Here is a 15,105-nt window from a genome sequence, read left to right as displayed (position 1 = left end):
TTTCACTGACGCTTGAGGGACAGAATATGACACGCTATCATACTATAGGGTCGTCCCGTCGTGTACATAGGTGTCTAAGGTGTGTGAAATTATTGTTGCAGGGAGGAGCCCCCAGACATCAGGGACGAGCCATCGAGACCAAAGCCATGACTCCAGCTTTCCCAGAAACGACCCTCACCAGGTGAGACGCACACACACACACACACACACACACATGCCGTTCAAGATATGGGGCCCCACTGGTGCAAAACCTCCTCGTACAGTACAGATAGGGAATTATATAGTACGAGATGAGGTCCCACAAATGTAGATGTCTCAACCTTCCCATGTTGTAGAGATAGGTAATTACACACACACAGTTAGACTATTACACACACCTCCACTTTACATGACCTGCCTCTCCACCACACTTTACATTACCATTCCACTGCACACATTACAACACTCCATCCCTTCAAACAGAACACTAATTTTATACATACGCCACTCCACCCTCCATACACATCCAGGTAGTCTTACCAATGTCTAGGCTCACTTTACATGTCCACTTAACCTTTGATTTGCTCCATGACTGTAGTTTCCCACCTGCTTTATCCCCATTTTATGATATTCTCCCCATTAACTGTAGCCTTATTGTCCTTTCACCGTGTATTCTTTCGCTTCCCCATCTCCGTGTAGCTTATCAATATCCGTAGAGTAGTATGGCTTCTCGTGTCCCACTCGTGTGTAGCCACTATCTGCTCCTTAAAGAACCACTCATTTTCTCACATAGCACCTCTCACTTTCCCAGTCACTAAGTTCTGTATAAACCATCACGACACCGTTACTTTTTACTTTCTCTCTTCGCGTCTGACTTCCTGCAGCACCCACCCCATTCACCTCACTAGCACCTTCTTAAGATTCTCATATTATCACTCCTTCCTTACGAGATTAGTAGATATATCACTTCAACACAACCCCTGCCTCCTTCCGCCTATCATTGCTTTCTGAATAGCATCCACGTAGAAGTCGGGCTACATTGTTGGTTCACTTTCCCTCTTCTATAGGTATTACCTTGGTTTCTGCTTTCGAGAGCTGGCTGCTTGTGTGCCCCCACCACTAGCAGACTAGGCAAGCCGCTGCGTCACATGATCATTGTGTTGCCATTGGCAACTCAAGAGTGGGCCGTTTTGATACCTGCTTTTTCCCTCCACGTCGAAGCTTTGGAACTCTTTACCCTCTCGTTTTTCCCAATAACTATAACCTGGTACATTTCAAAAGACAGGTCATTCACTTCCTCCAGAATCCCTAAATACTCTCCCTTTTCTTTTTGTTTCATAATTCTCTCTATATTTCAATTAAGGCCCGGCTTTGCTGTGGAGTTTTGTCCGTGACTGGAGCCTTCATCATAACAGAAGAAAAATAAAATTCCTTGCTCCAGGGCTTACATAAAAACCTCTTCTTGCAGATGTTGACGAAGGCGGTGCAGAACGGTATAGAACTGCGACAACCTCGCCTTCTCGCCCCATCCCTCTTGCGACCAAAGCCCTTGATCGACACCATGAAGGTAAGGGCGATCTGCAATTCTATATGTGATTACTGTTTGTTTGTTAAGGGGAGAGAGTTTTCCGATCTTGTCCCGACTCCTAAACCTGTATTTGTGTATCATGTCTACTTTTATGTACGTATTTTCACACACACACACATCCTAGCTTATACCGAGTACCCATTTGTACATTGGAAAGCCAGACAACATAAGACATGGTGTAGGAAGAGGTTATCTGTTTGAGGACTGTAACAGTCCTAAATTTATCTACCTATATAAGTGGAGACAGTAAAGCAGGAGGCTTTACCGATAATCTACATAATACTATGACGTTGTAAAAATGTTATTTGAAGTATTTGTTAACAGTGGTAGTGACTAAACACCCCCCTCCCCCCAACGACTTGAAATCAGACTTGCGGAGTTTGATAATCACACAGCTGTGTGCCAGCAGAAATGAATGCATGTGTTTATTAACCGTTTATAAAACAATTGACAAAATAACCGAAACCTGTTAAGTACTACAATGGCATGCATACGAGATGCAGTCTACAACGCCAAATGTAGAATATGAAATGCGCGTGAAAATATACATGAGCGTTAGTGTAAAAGACGAGCTGACATTGAGAATATACCGTTTTAGAATAATCCAGATTTGTTCCACAGTTTAGAAATAAAAACATATCTTTTGATATCAGTAGAGTTCGTCAACGTGTAAATTTACTGCCAGTTGCAAGGTTAATGTTAGGCTGAAATCTGGCGCGAAGCACCTTTCCCCAAATCTACCTCCTTAATGGCGTATGAAGCAGTTTTAGGTAAACATGAAAATGCCCTGTCTAGCTGTTGATTCCGAATACCCAATTTATTTTCAATCTCTTGAGACCTCTTTGCAAATAAACTGCTTTTTAGAACATTGATTTCATTCTTCCCATTTCAGTGACATGGAAAGAACAGTATACTGTTAGTCAATTATTTATTTAGAAGTTATTTGAAAAAAGTATTAAACCATAGAAAACCGTGTTTAACCTCTTGAACAGGACGATACAGCGTTTGGATGGACTGGCCTTTTGATCTGTCATGAATATCAAGTCTAAGCCATTTCACCAAATGGCCGTATCGTCTAGCTGAAGTTGTCATAGGCTGTCACCTCTTTCCTTAACCTACCACAGACTATTGAAGACATGGTGATGATGATGGAACTTGAGGGCGGGCAGGAGGGCGAGGTTTTGCTGATGCAGGAGTTACTGCAGTTGGCAGACGAGATCAACGCCACCGTGACGCCTATCCTAACCCTGGATGAGGCTGCCATGACACCCAGCGCCGGTACTGCTGACGTTATGATGCCCGACACCGGATTATCTGAGGCTATCATGAACCCTGTCACCACCACGGCCACTCGAAGGCCCAGCACCGCCATGGCTGACATCGCTATGACACCCACCGTCAGCGCGGTTGACGCTGTCCTGACACCTACCACAACCACCACCACCGACGCTGTTGACGAGGTCCTCTCACCTCTCATCAGCACAGCTGACGCGACCGTTAACGCCAGCGCTCAGGTCTTCTTGGACCGCGTCAAGAACCTGCTGGCGGCCAGCGGCATCGAACTCGTCCTGCCACTCGACTGTGGACGGGTAGGTCTTTGCAACTAATCCATTTCCTTTTAACGACTGTTTATGAATCTCAGTAACTGTTACATATTCCAAAGCATGACTCTTTTCAACCCTTAATGGTACAGCTTTGTATATCCTTGTATCTCCATATCCCTGGTAAACTCCTACCGCGGTCCTTGTGACTCGTCGCCATACCTTGTAAACTTGCCACGTCACTCCTTATTTTTTCCTTCCCATGCCAGAACCCACTGAACAGGACCCATGCACTGGGGACGACCGACCTGCCGTGGGTGGTGGCCTTGGGATCGCGGGAGAACGGCAGATTCCTCTACCACTGCGCTGGCGTCATCATCACCAACTTCCACATCCTCACAGATGCAGACTGTGTTGCCTCTCCTCATATGTAAGTGCTAACTTAAACCATTACAGTTACGCCACACTAATGCTATATCTTGATATATAATAGTGTCTATAAAACCTCATTTCCTTGTGGTACACACAGGTGTCGCCCCCGCAATCCCCATTTCCTAAAGTACTAATACAAGTGTAATCCCCCTTAACAGTCTGCCGTTACATATCTAATATGATTCCATGGCAGCAACGTGGTTCAGGCAAAGAGGTCTGGCATGGTGACGGGTGCGGTGGCCGCAGAAAACTATGTTGTGGGTCGTAGAATCCATCCGCACATCGCAACCAGGGAAGACCTCTTCAGCGGCCTCAATATCGGCATACTCGAGCTTGCCAAACCTTTTCTGTTTGACGGTGAGTATAGCTTGTCAAGTGATCTTCTAATGTAGGAAATAAGGGTTTATCCTTGTTTGAATATATCTGTAATAACCAGTTCTGGTTCCGTAACTAGCGATAAGACACGAGAATATTATGTGGCTTTTACATTATGTCTTTGTGCTGCAGTCCTGCTGAGGAGTAAAATTTCTGTGGGATACCTGGAAACCTGTTGCTGTGCAGTGTAAATATAATGGGATTATTAAGGGATGGCTTTTGTTGGTGGGAGCAGTAGTAGTACTGCTACGAAGTTTAGTGTTGAAATATTAAAAAAAAAAAAACTTTTGATTAACAGGTTGCCATTAGATGCGACCCCACGTACTGTACAATAATATATGGATGCGAGACGAACTATAGATAGGGCTGTGCAGAGGAGGGTGGATGTATTGGAAATATTCGAGGACAATATGTGGTGTAAAGTGGTTTGATAGAGTAAGAAATAAAGGGGTAAATGAGATGTGTTGTAATAAGAATGTGGTTGAAATCGTTTGGACTTAGATAATGAGTGAGGAAAGTTAACAAAGAGAATATAAGTGTCAGAAGTCGGGGTAACAAGGAGAACGAGGAGACCAAATTTTAGGTGGAAGGATGAAGTGAAGATTTTGAGCGATCGGGGCCTGAACGTGCAGGAGGGTGAAAGGTGTGCACGGAATACAGTAAACTGGAACGATGTGGTATATTGAGGTCGCTTTGCTGTCAATGGACTGAACCAGGGCACGTGAAGCAGCCGGGGCAAACCATGGAGAGTTGTTCTGTGGGGCCTGGTTGTGGATAGGGAGCTATGGTTTTGTTGCATTACACGTGACAGCTAGAGAATATATATATATTCCTATGAGTCCACGGGGAAAATGAAACACGATAAGTTCCCAAGTGCACTTTCGTGTAATAATCACATCATCAGGGGAGACAAGAGAAAAATATGTCAGTTGATATACATCGAAGAGACGAAGCTAGGAAGCCATTTGGTAAACGCGATTGTCTTGGACAGTCGCATGTTTACCAGATGGCGTCCTAGCTTCGTCTCTTCGATGTATATCAACTGACTGTTATATTTCTCTCTTGTGTCTCCCCTGATGATTTGATATATAGACCTTTCGTCCCACAGACTATGCCCAGCCAGTTTGTCTGCCGGGAGTATTCGAGGAGCCAAGAACCGACGCCTTGTTCCGCACCACCGTGGCCGGCTTCAGCGACGTCCTTGATGGTAAATGTTTATTTCCCGTGACGGAGTTTATCAATTCGCCAGAGGGCTAAAACTTAGTCTGCATAACACGACAGTTATTGTTTAGCCTTAGTACCCTTATATGGCTGGTATGACGTATAAGATACGACATGGCATGCATAAAATGGTTACAGGATTATAATTCAACCTTAACCCTATTTATGGGGTTCGCTGCAGCTTCAAGGCTTCGCTGCACACCGGTCCAAGGTAAGGTGGGCTCCTCTGGGACAAAAAGGTTCTCGGCGACGTTGTACTCATTCCTGTTCGCTGATGGTGAAATACATTAGTACTCAGTTATCTAGTAAGTTTGGCGATATGAATTACAGCCAGCGTAACAGTAAACACGCAACATACGTACTTACTGATTACAGAATGTTAGCTTGCGAGATATTTGATGGTAGCAATTCCCAATAATTCAGTATACAAACAAGCAGTTTTCATTAATGGTGTGTACGACTGTTTATGTATAAGAAGTATTCTCTTCCTCTGTTTGTACTCGACAATATTCAAAGATTCGATACAGTTAAATTGGTTATTTTTTTTATATAGTGTTTGGTATTACATTTCCAATAGATACTGGCAGTGTGTATTGTACTGCTACTCGTTTAAGCATGCATGTTTACACATGTACATGCATACGTGGAGGAACATCATTGTAAGAATCCGTTACATATATATTGTTTTTCTTTTCGAGTTCCAGGGGATCGCTTAGTAAGCAAATACGCTGAGTCCAATGTTGTGGCACAGGGAGCGGCTAGATGCTTTGTGGTTATCCAAACAGACCCCGAGTTGTCATCAAAACTCTACACACTACTGACCAAAAACCACTTGTGTGTCTTCATTGACTTTGAAACGGTAAATTTGCTTTCTCAGTCTGTCGATATATCAGTAAATGTAAGGGCTTCTATTAGTTGTACGACGACTGTTGCTAATTTTACAGGTGGGGAAATCAGTGGTGCTCGTGGAAGACGGGACAACAGGGAGGGCGAAGGTAGTGGGCGTGGGTGGGTTTGCGAACGCCCGCTCAACCATACCTGTCGCCTACACTCTAGTTCAGCCTCACCGCTTCTGGGTCGAACTTGTGCTGAAGAAATTCATGGACAGCACCACTGGCCGTACGACAGGCTGACCACCAACAATTTTACGTGAGGAAATTATTCTTAAATGTAACCAGCTAGATAAGAGACCCCGAACAGACATCTTCAGTATTTTGTGTGTGTGTGTAAATTCAGCAGCGGGTAATTAAAATTTCCAGAGAAATTACAGAATATGTAACAACCACACGACACAAACCACTATCACTCGTTGTTTGTTGCTCTCCACTGATCTGTTCCTACCTCTTCTTCAACCATCACTGTTCATTCATATTCTGTGCTAAGCTACTCATACCCATCACCAGCTACTTGCCTTGTTACGAGCATCTGTAACTCACAACCCGTAAATCGCCACTCGTCACTACCGCTAACCTTACATCGCCTTTCACGCATCACCAGCCTTGATATGGATAGCTTTAAATTCCGGATTGATATTTATAAAGTACCCTCATAAGTTTGGGCTTAAAAATTATCATGAAAAAATATATTCCTTTTCCATATTGTGGAAAAATAGCATATTTGGTTTTTCTTGCCCATAATCAGTGGTGGAATTGCTGACCTGTGTTTTGGTATTTCTTTTCCATAATCAGTGTTGGAATAATGACGGAATTGATAACCTGGTGATGCATTTGGTAACTTAATATCGATGAAGCTCAGGACGTTACGGAGGGCTTAATGGCTCGAGACAACACGGGCCGTAGACGTTGACTCTCCCTGAGGGAGGTAAAATGAACAGCGAAATCTTTAAATGATGCTGTTGGTAACTATGAGCTCTCAGCCACCATGATAAACCGTCCGCCTGTTCAGGAGCATGATGATTAATACGAGTATGGAAAAGTTCAATATCAGTTTCTCAAAGTAGTTTTTGAGTTATATCAAAGAATTTTATGTTTTAAAGGTGTTTATTGACAAGTTTTTTTAAAATATTTTTATATCAAGTAATTCATGGATAAAAAATATACGTATTTGTATAGAATACAATTTGAAAATATATATTGCCGTAGGTAACAACTTTTCTGCACTCAATCATCAGCAGTGGGTTTATATTTTTTCATCAATCTTACTATTTATTAACAGTAAGCAACTCACATTGTTCAAGTTTGCCATTACTATTGCCAGAGGTTATATATTCTTAGGTAGCCTGTTCTACGTCACATAGTACTTGAGGGACCTTCCAAATTTCAGAGGCTATATCTTTTATTTTTTTTTCATGCTTATACACTGTTGCCGGCATTGCGAGATAGTTCCAAGAACAAACAAGAATGGCCCCATTTGCTTACAAGCACTATTTATCCATTTTGTATAATGCACTGAAATAGTATCATATAAAACAAAATTTTGAGTCAAATACAGTTTGAGGTGAATAAATAACTGCATATGTGTGTCATATTTACTTTACAGTCCTCTTATGATGGATGAACTGATTATGATTCTGTAATATACATACATATGTTAACAAAAAATGTAGCTTGACGAGATAAGTAAGCTTAACTTAAAAGTTTCATAAATTATATATACTGAAATATTAACTCACTCTTTACTCCGAGTGTGGTGTTCATGGTGAGCAGCAGCAATATGTAGTGTATGTAGGATTGGCGTGGTGATATCATAATCTCTGGGCCTGTCTGGCATTAGCAGGTCACTCATAACCTTAAGACCACGTGCCTCTAAACTGTGGGTCTGTTGCTGCTGGCCCCCTCTCTTTGTCATCCAAGGCACTGGCAAACTTACATCTTGCAGGTGGCTGCAATGCAGGGTAGCTTCATGGGGCCCTGCTTTGAGGCACTTTTTAAATTCTGCCTTTAACCGAGCGTTCTCATCTAAATGATGGTTAGACAACACTGATACACCAGACAAATGTAATTCATGCTTCACATATTGACAGAAAAGTACTGAGCATTCAACTGTCATGCAGGCTCGGGAGTGCCTGCTAACAATTTTAGTGAACGTATGCCATACTTGGCATCGGTGACGTAAGAGTGTGATGTGTACATAGGCTGCCCGAAGGATGCAGCACTTCTGGCAACCCAGCTGAGGGCACGCCTGGTGATGCTGCAGCAGCTGTGTGGATTGCTCATAAGAACACAGTTTGAGATCCTCAAGAGTAGAAGAAGGTATACAAGGAAAATACTCTTTGCAGTCTTTGTTAATATTTGAGTAAGTCCTAACTCTCTTGGTGTCATAGTGTACTGCAGGGTTTTCGTCAAACAGTGCTCCTTCCAGCTTTTGTGCTTTTTCAGTTTCCGTTAGCAGTGAGGCCCCTTGAGATAACAGTTCAAAAGTTACACTCAAAACTGCCCTTTTCACCTTCTCTCCAGTCTGTTTATGTTCTTTGACTTGCTCATCATTCTCGTCAAAAGTCTTATCTGACAAAGGTACTCTTGTTTCCGAATTTTCTAATAACTCATATTTCTCAGTGTGTGTGTTTTTGGGCAATTCTGTGTGTCTCGAATTTCTCCTGGGTGAATTCACCAAAGATGATGAGCATTCAGTAACAGTTTGATGTGGATTTCCCTCTTTTTTCTTTTTTCTTCTTTTCTTTGGGATTTTGGAATCTTCAAATCTACTGACAGTGTCACTTTCAGTCACAAAACTTCTGATATCTTCATCCCATCTTTTAACCATTTTCTTAGAAGATGCTACTTTTCGATCCACTTTGGAGATACTTTTATCTCGCCTTGTCTTTTCCACTCCACCTTCAAGCTGTGTACTCGTCTTAAACATTTCTGCTCGATTGTTAGCACTTTCCCTTTCATTGTTATTTTCGTTTTCAGTCACTTTATTCTCAACATTTTTTGGAAAACTAACTGCTTTATGTTCAGACAACGTACCATTGTCATTACCCTGAATACTCTGGCTCTTAACTTCAGTTATAACACATACAGGTCTATTTTCAGTATTCTCAGAATTTTCTTCGATATTATCATCATAAGCATGCACACTGTTTTCTACTATATTAGACTGCTTTGCCATTTCTGAATCACAACTAGTCACTCCAGTCATATGTTCACTAATCATTTCATCTGTAATATTTCTGTCAAGATCCATTAGCTGAGATTCACACATGAAGACATCATTATTGTGGGTGATTGCTGCACTTCCAGGAGTGTCAAAACCTTTGCTGATATTTTGAGAAGATTTCATTCTTACATTGGCAGACACATATTCATCATCCTCAGCCATTTCACTCTTAATGTAGTCTAGAACATCCATATCTGGCAAGGGTCTCAAAGATGGGGAAATTACAGGGGCTCTGTCATTCAATGACTGACAGCTGATGTCATCATTCTCATCAACTGGTCCCTGAATATCTGAAGAATTCTTGTTGATATAACTTCTCTGCCCTGTAAATTCCTCTTTTTCTTCAAAATTCAATGAATTTTGCTTTTCCTTCTTTGCCAAGCTTGACGATGCTGTAGAATGTTCTTTATGCACAAGACATGTTGATGTTTCTGACATCTCATTATAACCAAATGAAGAAAAATCTCTGGCATTAATACTTGCAACTGTCTTAATATGTATTTTCCCCTTCAAGTCAATGTTTTTGACAGGTGTAGCAAGAGGTGCTGAGGTAACACTATTTACAGTTTGTGAACTTGAGGGGATGATATCAGAATCTTTCCTAGTTTCATTCGAGTATGTCAAGACTTGCTGAGAAACAGTAACACTATTTACAGTTTGTGAATTTGAGGGGATCATATCAGAATCTTTCCTAGTTTCATTCGAGTATGTCAAGACTTGCTGAGAAACAGAGATCATCTTAGCTAAAGGGGACACTACTGCCCTACCTTTTACATTTGCCAATACTGTTGGATCTTGGGCATGTGGAATGATATTTGATTTATGATTAATGGGAATCATCACACATGGAACACCTTGGTAATTGAAGACACTTTCTGAGGGAGGATTGGCGACAGCAACTGGAATTCCCCTGTCTGTATCTGTGAAAATTACAGGATTTACTTTTGCTCTTTCTGTTTCAGTGGCCTGTCTCCTTTCCTCCTTTCCCTCAGTGGCAGTAAGATTTTCCTCCTTGTTTCCTTCATCAGTAACACGATTTTCTTCATTTCCTGTGTCCAAGGCAGGTAATCTGTTTTTGCTACGAGTGATGAAAGACAATCTTCCCCTTTTTTCTGGAGTGACCTTAGACCTTCTTTTTCTGTGGTTAACTTTTGCCTGTGTTTTATTTTCATTCTCAACCGTATCTTCCATTCCTTTTGATTTTTTAGTATTTGATCTTCTCTCCTGTGCTGTGATGTTTTTGATTGTTGATAGAGCTCCAGTTTTGCTGTTCTTTTTTCCACCTGATTGATCTGTGCTAACTTGAACCACACCAGAAGATCCACTTGTTGCTGTTCCTAGATAACTAGGGTAGAGTGCTGAAATATCACCACGTTTAACTAGCTCTAAATCCTGATAATAATATTCAACCTTGGAATCTTGCTTGATTGGCTTTCTTCTTGTTGGGAATTTCCCCCTTATCACAACTGCCAACTGAAAATAAAGTTCATTTCATGATTGAAAGCTTTCAAGTAAATTTACATAAAGTGAAAGGCTTTTACATGAGATTAGAATTCTTTGTTCTATCAACTGAAACATGCAAGTATAAATGAGGAAAATTTAATCAATGAAACTTTGCATTTCCATAACTGAGACTAAACAGACAGTGCAACAACAACAACAAATACGTGCTTTTAATAATTTTAATAAGCACCAAAATTGTTTACCTCAAGTGACTGGGCATGAAACTTCCTAAATTTTGAACATGCACAAAAAAAGTGAGAAATACACACTGAAACATGACATAATCAGTAACTAGTAACGAGATTGGCATAGTGGAATAACATGAATATCTCTACAGCATACATAATTGCTAAATTGTGAATATTGTTAGTGCCTCGCCAATACGGACTCCCATGGTGTAGTGGTTAGCATTCCTGACCATGATGCATTTATGGGTTACCCACGGTTGAGGGCATAGGTTCGAATCCTGGTTGCGGCAGTTGGTTCACACTCAACCCAGCTGTTCATCCACCCCTAGGGTTTGGTCAATAAAATGGGTATCTGGCTTAGGGATGGCCTTGATAAGGGCCTCAGCTACCTGTGTCATATCAGCTAACATAAAATAGAACAAATAAGTGAGTATCTAGTTTGTTTATTTTTGATTATGAAGGACTGGAAAGGTTATTTATGTTCCATACTTGGTAAGCTTTGTAAAAAATTTCTTTCTGCTACCATAATGTTACATGCACAATTTCAGTTTGTTGGCAAGTTGACTTTTAAGACAGAGTTGTAAGGCTGACTGTTTAATAGCTTGTTAGGTCATTTCACTGTGCATGTGCTATGTCAGTGAAGTGTTTGCTGGGGGTCAAGGAAGACCTGTGAGTATAGGCTGCTGACGTATGAAACAGGTAAGCTTTTTATTTATATTTGAGGTTGGGGATTAGATACGGAATGGTTTGGAGGAGAGGGGGCCCACTGCTGTTGCAAAGAAACGAGTGCCAAGCATGTTGAGGTAGGAGTATCTTTGTTGCATTATGTTGATGATGAGTGTTTGTAGTTGTGTGTAATCATACTAGTTCATCAATCATGTGTTGCAATTGCTGTGTGTAATCATACTAAGGCTCAGTCCTCTGTTCTTTAAGCTACCTTGCTAATGCTGGAAATGGCAAATATGTATGAAAATATATATTTTCATTTCATATATTTATTATACTTTGTTGCTGTCTCCCGTGTTAGCGAAGTAGTGCAAAGAACCAGAAAAAAGAATGGCCCAACCCACCCACATATACATGTTTATACATACACGTCCACGCTCGCACATATACATACCTATACATTTCAACGTATACATACATATACATACACAGACATATACATATATACTCATGTATATATTCATACTTGCTGCCTTCATCCATTTCCGTTGTCACCCCGCCACACATGAAATGGTACCCCCCACCCCCTGCGTGTGCACGAGGTAGCACTAGGAAAAGACAACAAAAGCCACTTTCATCCACATCTAGGCCCCACAAAACTTTCCATGGTTTACCCCAGATGCTTCACATACCCTGGTTCAATCCATTGACAGCATGTTGACCCTGGTATACCACATCGTTCCATTTCACTCTATTCCTTGCACGCCTTTCATCCTCCTGTGTGTTCAGGCCCTGATCACTCAAAATCTTTTTCACTCCATCCTTCCAACTCCAATTTGGTCTCCCACTTCTCAATTCCCTCCACCTCTGACACATATATCCTCTGTCAATCTTTCCTCATTCATTCTCTTCATGTGACCAACCCATTTCAATACACCCTCTTCTGCTCTCTCAACCACACTTTTTTTATTACCACACATCTCTATTACCCTTTCATTACTTACTCGATCAAACCACCTCACACCACATATTGTCCTCAAACATCTCATTTCCAACACATCCACCCTCCTCTGCACAACCCTATCTACAGCCCACACCTTGCAACCATATAACATTGATGGAACCACTGTTCCTTCAAATATACCCATTTTTGCTTTCCAACATAAGGTTCTTGCCTTCCACACATTCTTCAACGATCCCAGAACCATCGGCTCCTCCTCCACCCTGTGACTCACTTTCGCTTCCATGGTTCCATCCACTGCCAGATCCACTCCCAGATATCTAAAACACTTTACTTCCTCCAGTTTTTCTCCATTTAAACTTACCTCCCAATTGACTTGACCCTCAACCCTACTGTACCTAATAACCTTGCTCTTATTCACATTTATATATATTTTTTTTTTTTTTGCCGCTGTCTCACGTGTTTGAGAGGTAGCGCAAGGAAACAGACGAAAGAAATGGCCCAACCCACCCCCATACACATGTATATACATACGTCCACACACGCAAATATACATACCTACACAGCTTTCCATGGTTTACCCCAGATGCTTCACATGCCTTGATTCAATCCACTGACAGCACGTCAACCCCGGTATACCACATCGATCCAATTCACTCTATTCCTTGCCCTCCTTTCACCCTCCTGCATGTTCAGGCCCCGATCACACAAAATCTTTTTCACTACATCTTTCCACCTCCAATTTGGTCTCCCACTTCTCCTCGTTCCCTCCACCTCCGACACATATATCCTCTTGGTCAATCTTTCCTCACTCATTCTCTCCATGTGCCCAAACCATTTCAAAACACCCTCTTCTGCTCTCTCAACCATGCTCTTTTTATTTCCACACATCTCTCTTACCCTTACGTTACTTACTCGATCAAATCACTTCACACCACACATTGTCCTCAAACATCTCATTTCCAGCACATCCATCCTCCTGCGCACAACTCTATCCATAGCCCACGCCTCGCAACCATACAACATTGTTGGAACCACTATTCCTTCAAACATACCCATTTTTGCCTTTCGAGATAATGGTCTCGACTTCCACACATTCTTCAAGGCTCCCAGGATTTTCGCCCCCACCCTATGATCTACTTCCGCTTCCATGGTTCCATCCGCTGCCAGATCCACTCCCAGATATCTAAAACACTTTACTTCCTCCAGTTTTTCTCCATTCAAACTTACCTCCCAATTGACTTGACCCTCAACCCTACTGTACCTAATTACCTTGCTCTTATTCACATTTACTCTTAACTTTCTTCTTTCACACACTTTACCAAACTCAGTCACCAGCTTCTGCAGTTTCTCACATGAATCAGCCACCAGCGCTGTATCATCAGCGAACAACAACTGACTCACTTCCCAAGCTCTCTCATCCCCAACAGACTTCATACTTGCTCCTCTTTCCAAAACTCTTGCATTCACCTCCCTAACAACCCCATCCATAAACAAATTAAACAACCATGGAGACATCACACACCCCTGCCGCAAACCTACATTCACTGAGAACCAATCACTTTCCTCTCTTCCTACACGTACACATGCCTTACATCCTCGATAAAAACTTTTCACTGCTTCTAACAACTTGCCTCCCACAACATATATTCTTAATACCTTCCACAGAGCATCTCTATCAACTCTATCATATGCCTTCTCCAGATCCATAAATGCTACATACAGATCCATTTGCTTTTCTAAGTATTTCTCACATACATTCCTCAAAGCAAACATATGTATATATATTATATTTATTTATTTATTTTGCTTTGTCGCTGTCTCCCGCGTTTGTGAGGTAGCGCAAGGAAACAGACGAAAGAAATGGCCCAACCCACCCCCATACACATGTATATACATACACGTCCACGCATGCAAATATACATACCTATACATCTCAATGTACACATATATATACACACACAGACACATACATATATACCCATGCACACAATTCACACTGTCTGCCTGTATTCATTCCCATCGCCACCTCGCCACACACACACACACACACACACACACATATATATATATATAATATATATATATTTTTTTTTCCTTCTTTTTCTTTTCTTTTTCATGCTTGATCACTCTTTCCTGCTTTAGCAAGGTAGCAAAAAGAACAGTCAGAAAGGCTGCATTCACACACATTCATTCTCTAGCTGTCATATGTAGTGAACCTAAACTATATTGGATTCCATCTGTTTGTGATCAGACTGAGTTTACAGTCATCTTCAGTCAGGCTATATCATCGTCAGATGACAAGAGGAAGTACATTCCTTGAAGAACTCTCCCCAAGAGGCTCCATTATTGCACTACTTCTGATAGTAGCACAACATCAAAACTGCAAACACCATTCAAGGGGTTGTAAGCTTATATATAATTCATAATATAATATACATACATATACCTTAATTTTCTGCCTATGTACCTTCTGTGGGACTCATGTAGCGATCAGGAAGTGATACTGTGTATGTGTGCTTGTGGGAAGCA

At 41.5% G+C, this 15,105-nt stretch overlaps 2 protein-coding genes across 10 annotated transcripts in view; one reads left to right on the top strand and one right to left on the bottom strand.

Moving 5' to 3' along the window:
* LOC139755867 (uncharacterized) overlaps nt 1-7,616 on the top strand; it is a 45,518-nt gene extending 37,902 nt beyond the window's left edge. For 3 of the 4 annotated variants that reach the window (XM_071674514.1, XM_071674515.1, XM_071674516.1), the window contains 8 exons: nt 102-181; nt 1,448-1,546; nt 2,692-3,156; nt 3,378-3,538; nt 3,734-3,897; nt 5,024-5,122; nt 5,835-5,995; nt 6,081-7,616. In XM_071674514.1, coding sequence (XP_071530615.1) covers nt 102-181; nt 1,448-1,546; nt 2,692-3,156; nt 3,378-3,538; nt 3,734-3,897; nt 5,024-5,122; nt 5,835-5,995; nt 6,081-6,269 — 1,418 coding nt within the window. In that variant the 3' untranslated portion in view covers nt 6,270-7,616. The remainder of the gene's footprint in view (nt 1-101; nt 182-1,447; nt 1,547-2,691; nt 3,157-3,377; nt 3,539-3,733; nt 3,898-5,023; nt 5,123-5,834; nt 5,996-6,080) is intronic. The other variant, XM_071674517.1, reaches the window with a different exon arrangement.
* LOC139755864 (uncharacterized) overlaps nt 7,611-15,105 on the bottom strand; it is a 44,315-nt gene continuing 36,820 nt past the window's right edge. For all 6 annotated transcript variants that reach the window (XM_071674505.1, XM_071674504.1, XM_071674506.1 and 3 more), the window contains one exon: nt 7,611-10,728. In XM_071674505.1, the coding sequence (XP_071530606.1) occupies nt 7,765-10,728 (2,964 nt within the window). In that variant the 3' untranslated portion in view covers nt 7,611-7,764. The remainder of the gene's footprint in view (nt 10,729-15,105) is intronic.

This window comes from Panulirus ornatus, chromosome 20 (genome assembly GCF_036320965.1).
Source record: "Panulirus ornatus isolate Po-2019 chromosome 20, ASM3632096v1, whole genome shotgun sequence".
NCBI classification, from domain to species: domain Eukaryota; kingdom Metazoa; phylum Arthropoda; class Malacostraca; order Decapoda; family Palinuridae; genus Panulirus; species Panulirus ornatus.
Note: the sequence above shows the minus strand (reverse complement) of the source record. Positions and strands in the feature narration are given on the sequence as shown.